This window comes from Convolutriloba macropyga, chromosome 12 (genome assembly GCF_964194025.1).
Source record: "Convolutriloba macropyga chromosome 12, txConMacr16.3, whole genome shotgun sequence".
Taxonomy (NCBI): Eukaryota; Metazoa; Xenacoelomorpha; order Acoela; family Convolutidae; genus Convolutriloba; species Convolutriloba macropyga.
The window spans coordinates 48,554,698-48,568,180 of record NC_134479.1 but is presented as its reverse complement, the minus strand read 5'-3'; the positions used below and the strand labels follow the sequence as shown (position 1 = coordinate 48,568,180).

The 13,483-nt window shown below is 32.5% G+C and overlaps 1 protein-coding gene across 2 annotated transcripts; it reads right to left on the bottom strand.

The window, feature by feature from the left end:
• Nucleotides 1-1,003: 1,003 nt before the first annotated feature.
• Nucleotides 1,004-12,687, bottom strand: LOC142351011 (uncharacterized). 2 transcript variants are annotated; one of them, XM_075403053.1, is made up of 3 exons: nt 12,405-12,687; nt 9,108-9,267; nt 1,004-1,110 (listed from the first exon to the last, which is right to left on the bottom strand). In XM_075403053.1, the coding sequence occupies exons 1-3, from the start codon at nt 12,673-12,675 to the stop codon at nt 1,074-1,076; spliced, it is 468 nt and encodes a 155-aa protein (XP_075259168.1). In that variant the 5' UTR covers nt 12,676-12,687; the 3' UTR covers nt 1,004-1,073. The 2 variants fall into 2 exon arrangements, with proteins under 2 accessions (XP_075259168.1, XP_075259169.1); XM_075403054.1 differs by having other exon boundaries at nt 9,108-9,261.
• Between the last annotated feature and the right edge of the window lie 796 nt (nt 12,688-13,483).

Below are 13,483 nucleotides of genomic sequence, written 5' to 3'. Positions count from 1 at the left end.
ATATGCTAAAACTGTATCTGCTGCTAGATGGTCAGCGCACTAAAAGCTTTAATAATCTCTTTGTATACTTTTGAGAAAAACTGCTGAATATTTTTAATTTTATGATTTGGAAACCAATATAGGAAATCTGGACCCCGCTTTTTGTGGCTCATACCACGCCACCCCCCCCCTCCCCCTCCTCCCAGCACTTATTTCATTCACCCAGTGAAGCCAGCCTCTTTCAGTTTAAGGTAACTGTTTACGGGACTAACCCCTAAATCGCTGTTTGAAAACAATTTGCCCGACGTTAGTTTGTTCATTATTTTAAAAAAAACCTCAGATTTTCTGGTTTGTAAAAATCTGAAATTAATTTTTTGAAGTAACAATGAAAGGCGAGGTCTTGTAAAGTTTTGATAGAAGAAAAATTTTGCCTGGATTTTCTCAAGGAGAATAAATTGACTTTTTATCGATTTTTAACTCAAGTAGCTGACTCACGCATTTTTTATATAATGTCAAACATACAAAGCATATGCAAAAACAATACATTCGATGTGCCAGCCATTAGTGACGATGATTTTGACCAGATACTAACTTGATAATCACAATCTTAATTACCATTGATTAATAATCAAACAGAAATAAAATAATTTTAATTATCAAACAGAAATAAAATAAGTTTTAATTGCAGAAATTGGCGTCTACAAGGCAAGAACAAGTAACGGTCTTCATCAAAACTATAAATTAGAGTGTATTCGCTTAAAATAAGTTTGTATTTACACTATAGAAACTCTATTCAGTTCGATAACGATTACAGACACTCTTAAAACTTAATTTACAAAGTTCAATTTTATTAAATTTCTTCAAATAAACAAATTGAATACTTCTGAATGAAATCACAACCGCACATTCATTTAGTTTACGATTAAGAATAAAAATTAGATCATTTTTGTTTCAGATTCAATTTTTTGTAATAACTTTGTACATAATAAATGTGAAAAAATCGATTAATTCAATACAAAATAGAGGCAGAAATGTTCCTTCCTTTGACAAAATTCTTTTCCGTAAGAAGGAGAGGGCAACTCCGATAACCCACATCATTCTGAAATTAGGCCGCGCTGACTTCTATCCAGTCTGAAAACAGAAATCCACAATTTTCTCGAAAAATTTAACGAACTTTTTTTTTGATAGACCCGCAAAAATTATCACCCAAAACGCACAAAAAGCACTCCTGCTCTTATCAAATTCATTATGATCATGATATTAAACTATTAGCTATTTGAATTGAGCTTCACGCGATATGCTGTAGTCAATTTTTATTCAAATATTGACAACTGAAGCTCTTCTGTAGCATTGAGATACAGATTTGTGATACAATTTCTTTTATCTCAATTCTTCTTAAATGTCTGTTTTTCATCTAAACAATATTGTCAATTATTCTGCCAAATATTCCCAATGAGTTCAAAAAGTTAATCATAGAAGAAAACGATGAGGTTTTTTTGCACAATTTAATCAGAAGCATTGATAACAATAAAATAGGAACTACAGGGAGGGACTCCCAACAAAAGGGAAAATCTTAGCATTACGTAAAATCAAACTACAAAATATCAAGAGAAATGCCACTAAGTATTTCGTTTCCATCAAGTTGATGATTATTTTCAATCAACCAAATTTGTAATGTTCATGAAATAACAAATACTCTGATTAGAGAAAATTAAGCTTGAAATTAACTATAGAGAAGCATCTCCCAACACTAAACGTTTAGCTAATCGAGGAAATACAACGATTTTCAAAAAACAGTTGTCTTATCGACAAAAAAGACCTGCTAAAGTTTTCCGATTAGGATTCAAACTATCTGGAATAATCTAAAAGATATCTTATTAATATCTTGTTACTGCTGAGTTATTAGCTACGGAAACCAATACATAATTCCCACTACGAGCCAAATTATAAAACTTTGTCAGTCCATCCACAAAAAAAACGTTACCTGAAACCATGACAATTATGTTCAATCGTACAAGTTTATAAAAAAATATCATAAAAAGCGAAGGGCTCGGTAAGATATATGATAATTAATTTCAATCCGAAGCAACATATTCGAGTTCAACAACTTTTATTGTGACATAAGCTAACAATGATTGTATAAATCAGTTTTTATGCATCATATTTGACCTATTCAAGTCTTTTCTCTCAAAATTTTTTTTGTTGTTCCCACGGAAAAAGCAATACCGGGAACAGAGTGTAAACAAACCTTTCTCTGTTTTTAGTTTTAGAAAATATCGAATCATAATGAGCAACTTCAGTTCATAAGAAATGCGCTGAATGCTGCGATTCTGCACCTGATTTTTCTCATAAGTTTTTCTAGTTTTCATAATTTTTTCTAATTTTGTTTCCATTTTTCTAGTTCAGTTAGGTTTTTCTTTTCATTTAGGTCCGCAATACAACGTAAACTCACTGTTTCCATTTGTATTTAGTCCTTATATGCAGAGAACTGCATTAGTTTCTTTCGTTAGTAGTTATGGCGCTTTACACAATTCAATAAACAAATATGTAAACTCACAATGTTCAAGTGAAACAAAATTTAAACCTGAGCTTTAACATCATCGGAGCCGGAAAATCTAGTCCTAGCCTGGCTTTTTGGAAGGCTTGTTGCAGCGTAACTGCTAGTCTGAATAATGAATCTAAAGCTTTTTTATTTGGAAAGTCCTAGCGGTTTTCTTTGGTCCCGTTTAAATCCTTGTTACAGCCTCTAGTGGCCAGAAACCCTTTAACTAACTTCTCCAGCAGCAGAACTGCATCGCCTACATCCAAAACAGAATCTGTTGATATTCACTTTTGTCTTCAGTTCGTGAAATCTAGCCTTTAGAAGGTGTCATCAATATATCCAGCGGACCCAACAAAACCGCTTGGTCACTCGAAATAGAACTAGCTTTAGTTTCATTAACCACACCAGTAGTTAAGCTGCAACATATGTTAGCCAAACCCCATGGTAGGATTAGGTTTTCCGGTTTTGAAACGAAAAAGAACCTGCTTGCCCATTTAAATTGAAATTTGCAAATGACTTTTTCTGGAATGTGCATATTTACTTAATTGCGAACTAAAGTGAACAATGTTGCTCTTTTTCGTTGGCCAACCTGCCGGAAAAAGATAAAATGAGCTGCAGAAACTGAGTATTCGGAAACTCGCAATTAGTTTTTAAGTAGGACAAATTCAGGCCAAACTGTCCGTACAAACCACTCGCATCGTAAATATAGAATATAGTTATAGGTTCTATCGGTCCAATAACTTCCTTCTAACTGAGTTTAATTTTTTTATTGAACAGAACTTTATAAAAATTTGAATCAAAGCAGAATTCAGAATAATTAACGAAAACCAAAGACGAGGAGCAGGTATAGCGGTTAAAAGTTCATCGTTTAGGTAAAATCTGCAATCTGTAGCTGCTCGCTAAAAAACACGGATATACTTCAACTGAAAAACAAAAAGGTTAAAATTTGCTGAATATTGTACCAAAGAACTCAAATCGTTTGAAAGTCCAAAAGAATGCCAAAATTATCCTATTAGTGTCTAAGCAAGGAAAAATGCTCAAAATTTTTTTATTTGATTAAATTGGTAATTGTTACATGAATTACTGATCGGAATTTAGAATTGCAAAAAAAGGCCTGATCAATTTCTAAGTGAGCATTCAAATGGGCTGTCATTGGCTTTCCAATAGTATTGTTTCAAAGACTGCGCCACATAGACATGCTAGATCAAAAAAGAAAGCATACAGGGCCAAAAACTGTAGAAACCATCTGAAGTCAAATTCAAAAAGAAGAAAATTGTAATCAGTTTTATTTCAAAACTTACAAAGTAAGTACATCAAAACAATCATAATGAAAATCTTCCCATAAAGGTTTTCTTCGACAAATTTTTGTTAAACTTTTAATAGTTCTGTTTGGGTTTCATGCTTTTTGTAGTGTTTCTAATGTTGTCCACACTTGCATTCTATTTTTCCAAAAACCAGTTTGCAAGCAAGCTTGAAGTTTCAGTGACTCGGGTATTGACATCATGAATACAAAAATGACAATTAATACAGATTTTTGATTCAAAATTTGATTTATTTTTGTTGATTTTGTCTTTCGTCAATTTATTACTGACGTTCAAAGCATTGCATTATTACATTTAACCCTGGCCCGTGTTTTTGATTTCCGGTTTCTAAATTGCTGTCTAAAAATTTTGAGCGTTTCTGTGTGGGTCTGTGCGAGTTCTTTTATGTTTTTTATACATTAGAATGTATCTAAACACCTTGTCAAACAAGACCCATTTGTTGTAATTCTAAACACATTTGTTGTAATATCTATACACTTTGTCAAAAAAGACACATTTGTTGTCCATTTCGAAACTGTGGAATATTTTATCAAAAAAAAACAATTTTTTAGTTTTTTTGTTTAACTTAGATTTTACTGTGCTTGAAGAGGTGGTGACACCTTAATATTCAGAATTATTTTGCATGCTTTTCTAACAGCATTCTTTTATTCTCAACGCACCTTCAGACAATATTCCAAAATTTCTTTGCAAACGAATTTGCCCTATCGTTGTTCGATTAATGATATCCTGTTGAAAAAATTATTTCTGAAAAATTTATGAAAAAAATAAAACTGAAAATTGAATTGCGTTGACGCAAATTGTATCTTAATAAAAATGTAAAAAGGTTGATAACCTGTTTTTCAAATTCTTTTTTTGACAAATCCAAAAATATGATTTTTATTGAAGATGCTGCGGTTTCAAGTGCTATTTCGTGAAAGAGGAAAGAGGAGGGTAAACTGAACCTTTCTGTGATAATGTTTTAAGAATTGATTTTGCTCATTTTTGATTTTGGTAGACAACTCTTAATCATTTCAGTTACAAGCCAGCAATTGAACATGCACGCTGATGTAAAAGTGTAATATTAGCTGCTGAGAACAGTTAACAAAGAGATTTTATGAGAGTAGTGGAAAAGAAAAATGTGAAGCAACCGACAAATGAACAAAATCAAGCCTAAATCATTCAGCTTAAAATTTACCGTTGTTTGCAAAAATATTGTTCTTAACTACTCTTCAACAAGATGTTGGTATAATTAAAATGATGGGAGTGTTATTTATCATGATTTTTCTATGGCAAACTTGGCAAAAACAGAATTGAAAGTAAAATAAACAAGGCGACTCGGTAATGTGCAATTGCACATAAGGTTCCGACCCCGCTCATCTACAATTTTGGTATGATTGTCTACCAAATGAGGAACATAGAAAAACCCAAAAATTCAAGTTTTTTTTACAAAAAAAATTGGTGTATGAACCAAAAAATATCCTCCAAAGCAAATGACTCAGTGGTGGAGTGAATAATGGTGCATTAGACTGGTGAGATGTGCAACTATTAAGAAAGCGAGTCAACACGAACAGCAAAATCAAACAACAGCAACAAAAATCAATTACATCAAAAACTATGTCCGTTTTGAAAAACAGAACTTTAAAACAAACTCAAAATAATGTAAGATAAAACTGATAATAAACAAAAACAACTTTTAATTCACCAGAAAAGATATAGAACTACTCAATAAAAAGGCTTGGTAACAATTAGACAACAAAAAACAAAAACAGTAAATTGTAAATTTTGCTTATTTTTTCAAAAAAATTAATTTCAAAGTAATGAAAACCATTAGAAAACAACTGAAATTTCCCATAGGTGTACGATGACCAATTGTTCTATAGAATTATTAATAAACTATTAATTGTCTACCAAGAGAGGAACAGGTAGAAAAACCCAAAAAATCAAATATTTTTCGAAAAAAAATTGTTGAAAGAACGAAAAGATAGACTCCAAATCAAATAACTCAGTGGAGTAAAATAAAACTAAAATAGATTGATGAGATATGCGAAAACTAGGAAAGCGAGTCAAGACGAACAGAAAATACAAACAACAACAACAAACATTAATTACATCAAAAATTTTATCCATTTAAAAGAAAAAACTTATTAACAAAGTCAATATAGGGTCAGATAAAACTGAAATTAAACAAAATAATTTACCTGTAATTAACCAAAAAACTTGTAATCAACCAATAAAGATATGGGACAAGTTAATAGTAAAGCTTGGCAACATTTAGACAATAAAAAACAAAAACAATAAGGTTGAAAAAATCGCTTATATAAAAAAAAAACAATTAATTTCAATGTAATGAAAACCATCAGATATCAACTGAAATATCCCTTTGGTTTACAATTAACAATGCTTCTATAGAAGGGAATTATAATTAGGAATTGCCGATAATCAATTTTTTATGCGGTTAAAAAAAGAACAACAAATAGACGACGAACAAAAAATCATTTAAAACTTGGCAGAAAACGCTTTCGAAACCGTAAAGCCATACTATTGCCGCCAAAATATGTTCGATTGCACTTTAGAGTCAACGATTTCTGTGAAAACATTAGATTGTGTGACGCCAATCCCTCTTGAAACCTTCCTTTGACAACAATAATGTCACATTTGGCTTGTAATTAACGAGACCAGATATCAAAAAGACAATAAAAGGAGCAAAATTGCGAAGTTACGCAGTGTCTTTTTTAATTTATAAAAGAATTGTTTTCAGAGTCATAAAAGCTATCAGCTACCTACTAATATCATAATATCGGATCATCTATTCTTTCATGAAAAGCCAATGAAACCTGATCATTGTACTGGAGTTTTCATACGACTAAAAAGACAAAGTAAAAAGGACAGTTAAAGACAAAATTTAAAAAATTCAAATAAATTCTTCGGGAAAGTAGTGTCGAAGCCGTTAAAACCATAATCTATATCTTCATGCATTTTAATATTAACAATTTTGGCTTATTTTAAAAGCCAATAATGTGATATAAGCACTGTCAATAACATGATAATGTGACAAATCTATATAATAGGAAAAATGGTCAAATACCTTAAAAAACTTTTTTTAAATGTGAAATCTAATAATATCTAAGCCAGAAAAACACAAATTAAGGCTTAAAACCGCAATAAAGATTGAATTTGATTTCAATAGAAGGAAGAAGCATTCTTTTATTGCTGACAATAAGCTACAAGTTGACCAAATTAAGAGAAAAATAGAGGCAAAGTTCAATAAGTTCAATATTTATTTAAAAATCAAATACTTTTAAAAGTCAAAACAACCATAAATTTCAAGTAATCATTTAGATACAACAATTTGGAGCTATTTAGGAATCCAATTAGACCTATCATTAGTGAGCTTTGGTTTGAAATGTTCTGTTACTTAATTAATGTAGAAAATATCAATTTTTTTAAAAAAAAAGACCGACTGATTACAATCCGAACTTTTTTTGGATTATACCAGTCCAAGATTGGTTCAAAACTAGCCCTGCAAATTCTGTTTGTCTAATAGGATTACTTAATTATTAGAATTTTTTTTGATAATGATGTTTTGTTAAAAAAACTCAAAAATAGATGCTGCGTTTTTGATAATCAACAACAATATTTAGCAAAAAACGGCAAAGTTTTAATTACAGATCACTCTCAACGGAATTTGAAGTTGAAACGCCCCATTTTGAGCCAAAAAAGATTGTTTTAGTGGTGCTTGGGTCTGTACTTTCTGTAAATTTAATCAAAATGGACTAAAGAAACTTATTTCGTGCTGTTTTTGATGAATAAATCCTAATTTTGAAATATTTAGCCAGATATTTTGATAAAAAAATTAATAAAAATAGCCTACAAAAAACTCTTTGCAATTAAAAATCAACAACACTTTTTAAAAAAATAGGAAAATTTTGCAAAATTGGCAAAGTTTCAGTCAAAAATTCTGGAAGAAGTGAATTAAATCTCACCGGATTTCACTCTATTTTCTCAAAATTTAAACCTCGCTGACTCCCTGTAAAAAAACGAAAATTAGAACAATTTTTTTATTTCCATTTTCTACGCTGGACAAGCTTTCTAATGATACCAGTCTCAACTCTCTACGATGAATATATCGATCGGCCAAAATTGACTGAACAAAAAAAACCCATTTGAGTATATAGTTCCTTCCCCCTCATGAGGGGTCGGAACAATTACCCAATAAAATTGCTCTGAGTCTCCTAAAATCTCTCCTAAATATTAGGTCGGAAGAAATATACTCGTAAAAAAAAGTTTAGAAAATATTGTTCATAACGAGAAAGCTGAAACTTTCCAGATGAAAGTTTTTAAGAGTCAAAAGTTAAGATCGGATGATTTTATTAGATCAGAGTGCGGCATAGATGTCGCCTCGCTTTTAAACGGAAAATGTCTTTAATTTGTGTCTACGGGTTTTTTCTTTTTTTCCTGCCATGAAAACATTATAAATGCACAATTGATAAAATCACGAAATTCCCATAGTATATAGTTTTGTATAGAAAAAAGGCATCTTCTTTCTCAACCAAAGAAAATTACTTCGACTACTTTTTCCTTTTAAACCAACAGAACCTCCCTGGCTCGTATTGCTCTACCAGAAACGAATCTCACTGCTCGAAGAAATTCACGGCAGTAAACAAATGCAACGAACGGGCGGTCGCAAAATGCGAATGATTTTTTTTAGAACTGAATTTTTCCCACTATAGCTTTCTCAAAAAATTGGACCTATTCTGTGCTCAACAATAAAAAGTTTTTCCGATGTTATGCACACTTTCTAGGTTTTTGTTCAGTCATTAATTTCCAGGAGAACATAAAGAAAAAAGTTGATCTTTTAGCTGAAATAATGTTTCTGTTATAAACTGCCAAAGGAGCTTATGAATTCTCTTTCTGAATGAACTTTTGAACAGATATTCAACATTTAATCAGTATTGTTAAATTGCATTTTCAACGGCTTTGAAGTTGAAAAAATATTGCCGAAGATCAAATCATGTTTTCAAGTTTTCTTCGATGGTATCATTCTCGTATCTCTTGAAAATAATTCAAAAACCCAAAAATGGCTGAACGAAAAAAGGCCCTGCCAACATAAATTTTGTTGCCGTCAAATAAACTGGGAGATTTGAAAAAGAAAACTGTAGTTAACTTTGTGTGGTAAAAATAAAAGCACAAAAATATATGTTTTTAAAATTTTATATGCAAAATATTTTCCCGGTTCCTCAAGTAATTTTCGGTTCGTAGATCTCAGGAGATGTTTAATTCTTCACCTGTTCTTGATTGTGGCCTCAGAGAAGACGAGTTGAGATGAGAGCTGCTTCATATATTCCACCCTACGCCAGCCAAAGAGGTCAGCTCTTTCTTCAATATGTTCCCCAGAAGGAAGTTGCACTTTCCCAGTGGCCACTTCCGATTGATATTCATCTGAAACTATGTGGTAGTTGGAATGGAATCCACAATTAAGGTTTCCATTTTAGAATTAATTAGATTTTCTTATAGTTTTAGTCAAGTTGAATTTTTTGAGAAGCAGTAAGATTTATTTAATTAACCCAAATGGTATCATTCTCGTATCTCTTGAAAATAATTCAAAAACCCAAAAATGGCTAAACGAAAAAAGGCCCTGCCAACATAAATTTTGTTGCCGTCAAATAAACTGGGAGATTTGAAAAAGAAAACTGTAGTTAACTTTGTGTGGTAAAAATAAAAGCACAAAAATATATGTTTTTAAAATTTTATATGCCAGAAAAAAAAATTGCCAGAAAAAAAATTTTAAAAATTGAGACTTTAAAGGGTTAAAATGATGATAGATATAGGGTGTTGAATAATCCATGTTGAGAAAGAGTGATCCAGGAGGCGCCTTTTTTCGCCGGTTTTTTCTCCATTTTGTCTGTCTTTTATATAAAAACTGTCGATTACCGTCGTTAACAGTTTATTATGTAAGTAAAAACTGTCCGTTATAGTCGTTCTCTTCGGTATTGTCGATAACTTATGTAAGAAGTGTCAACTATCGTCGTTTCTCATCAGTATCGACTATCGAATAAGAATCATCGGTTGTCGTTTGTTTTTGTCCAACCCCGAGCGTTGTTGCAAAAGCTTTGAGTTTGCTTAGTTTCTGCAACGCTGTGCGATGGAACAACGAGCTCAAATTAGTCTCAAACATAATTGCTTTTCAATATCAACTCGTACAATTAAAAATGACGTTATTCCTAATTGATATTTTGGCAATGGCATAAAGTTAAGAATCCTCAGTTGATTTTCAGAAGTTTTGTCCCTTTCGAATACAAGGCTCTGTTTGCCTTTTCGAGACTATTATTTACATGAGCCCGCCATGTCATACTTTTTGGACGCCATTTCCCAGATTCTTGGCCTCTTGCAGGCTTTTTAAGCTTTTATTTGAGAGTTCAAAATTCTTCTCTGTCCCCGAAGAACTAGTATTACACAAGTTGCATTTTATTGGCAGCTACCCGTCTCTGAACTGCATACTTGACTGCCTGCAATTCTGTTACACTGTGCCCTATTCTAAGTATCTTCAGGTCATCAAAATAACAGATAGGGATCAATGAACGTTAGGACAACTGGGGTGGTTTTGAAAAGTTTGCAGGAAAAAATGAGGGCAAAGATGGGATTCTTGGGGAACGCCAATTGTGATTTCAAGAATCCTTGGGCTTGCGTTATCAGCTCTAACGAACTGCTTCCTATTATGAAGATATTTGTGCAAAACATCGAGAAAGCATCCATCTATACCAAATAGACAAAAACCACCGTTTCATAACAAAAACGACGATAAACGTTCTAGTCGACAAAAAATACGTAAGGGTGGTGATCAGTTTTTGCTAAGCCAAACCCACAAAAACCGACAATTTCTTATGACTGAAATCTCAACTCGGATAACAATTATCCTTGATAAATTTTAAACAAAAGAAATCAATTCCTTCCAAAAAATTGATCAATAAGAGATGCAGAACTCGGATGCACTTTTCTGTGAAAACTTTGCGAATCGTTTCTGGCCTAGTGAGAACCAACGCTAAAAATGGTCATTTATCTTCAATAGCATTAGAATCGGCTGTTTTCAGCCCTCAAAAGACCCTAAGGACTTTTGACTATGATTGAAAAAAAGCGTCAGTTCCTGCATCAATGCACTATCGGATCAAAATAAAACTCTTATCTTCGAATGTAATCAAGGTTGAAGAAGATTCTCGAATCGTCTTCAAAGGTTTTGTTAGGTTTTTTGTTCTTATTTGTATACACACACACACACACACACACACACACACACACACATACATACAACCACAAACACACACACACATATATATACACACACTCATGAATATAGATTGCGGAGTATTTTATTATATGCTAAAAGATTTAAAACTAATCATATATTAAAAAATATTAAGCGGCCTTTCTGTTCCCTGGGTTTATCGAAACACCCATTTTGTTCTTGCCTCTTTGCAATATTTTCCAATATGAGCGAAAAATAGGCACGCTAACTTGCAACGAATAAGCAGAAAAATTTGGATCAAATACTTACCTTTGCATAATCTATCGAACTACAATTATACTAAATTGAATACAATATTGTTGAATTTTCTTACAAAAGGTGAAGTACAAAGTAGCGTTATCAACCTTTAAAAAGCTGTATAATGTACATTGAACTCCTAGTTGTCCGTCAGTAGTATTCACCATTGTAATGTAATAATCACATTTGCGGATTTTGTTTTTTATCCATTGCTGCAGAATCTGGAAAATTTTCTGTCATTAATTGAGTCAAATGTGGAAAACAATAATTAAAAAAGACTCAAGTTGGTCCCCTGCGAGACAATTAAATATCCTGATCTAATGTCACGATCATGAGGACTTAACTTCAACAAGGTTCAACAGAGTTTTCCAAGTACGTTATGGGAAAAATAATTCCATCGATGTAAAAGATGGTAATCGTACTGTCAGTTTATCAAAATGGATCTGTAAAAGTTAGTTATGATAGCAAAATAATTCGGTATTTGGAATTTTCAAAGATATTTTAAGTTCAGTAATTCAGTGTTCATTGATAATTTATGATAAATAGTGCTCATGAGCCCTTCAGCCAAACAAATTACAACTCCGCCAAATACGGAGCGGGACGGTCACATTCCTTCTACTGCCCCAAAAAATCAAAGTAACTAATCAAAATCTGGAAAAGGCTCATTCTGGTGCTTGTAGGGGGTAGAAAACAGTCCTAGAATGGTCTTAGATCACAAAAAGATCACAGTACCCCATCAAGGTGTTTGTGTTTTTGTAAGTATTGTCTCACCCAACAAGCGGGGAGAACATAAATAATTTTCAAGAGTTCAATGAAGATTGAAAAAGGAAGAATTCTGAAATTTAAAGAGAAAAAGACTGATGTTATAGAGAGCGATTGAGAAGAATGAAGAATTCTTGAACAAAACAAACACTTCCTTATTTGAGCTTTTAATGAGCAAAAACTTTTGATTCCGAATCAAAGTTTGATAACAAAGATTTGTATTAATTCAGAAACCTTTGACAAAAAAATATAAAGAAAACAGTATCTCCAAGTTACTTCTTACCAGCTTCGCATTCAAACATAGCCAAGGCAATGTTGTTTTGGCGGGTCGCCTCATTGTATTGACCATGGACCCTGAGTTGCTTCACTCGAAACTCACTTTCTTCTCCGGAATGAACGGGGCGAAATTCCAACGACCCGTATAGTTTTGTTGCGGGTTGAATTCCTTGAAAACAAGATGCTGTCGTAATTACTGTACATCGGTCTATAAAAGAAGCCAAGCAGAGGGGAGAATTGAAACCAGAAGCGATACTGCGGCTGTATAAGACCGCCATAAATGGCGCCGAATTTCCTAATTTGGTCAGTTTTGTTGACACTATAATTCAGGATGGGAATTCATAAAAGTATTTGCAATTTATAGCTTTTAGTATTTATAGCCTTCAAAAAATTTATAGCCCTTATTGCCTCAAAAAGCAATAGTGGCAGGAAAGTTGCTTATCTGGTGGGCCTTCGGGAGTACAGCCTGTTTCCGCCACACAAAATCTCTGCATAAGATCCCCGCCTAATTTAAGTCCTGTGAGATGCCTAAATGTCCTTCAAAAAACATCCTAGAAAATTAAAAAAACGTTTGTAACAGCCAAACAATGATTTGGTTCCTTTGAACCAATGAAAAGAACTTTTTTTGTTTAATGGAACCAATGTAAATAAATTAAGATAACAAAGTCAATAGTTCAATAGAAAGCCTAAAAACAGAAATTAAACTGAAGAAAACAACTCCAGATAACAGCCTTGAGGCTTTGTGGAAATAACAGTCACAAAATTTTTTTAATTCGGCAAAAAAACTTCCGAACATTTTTAGGATACCCTATCAAACAAGAAAGTATTTAGCACTATATAGACGAAAACAACGGCTCCACTTATTTTCAACCCGATTATTTAACCCCTCATATTTTAACTCCGTTTATATATTCATCCTCAGTCATTTAACCCAGCCTTTTATTCGCCCCAAAATCTTTGAGCTATTTCGGCGTCCAAATGAACAGTTAGAAAAGCTAAAGTTAAAAATACATAAATAACATAAAACAAATGACCTTCAAGAATGAGGCATTAAACACCTTGCGTTTGTTGAAACCGAAGAATAAT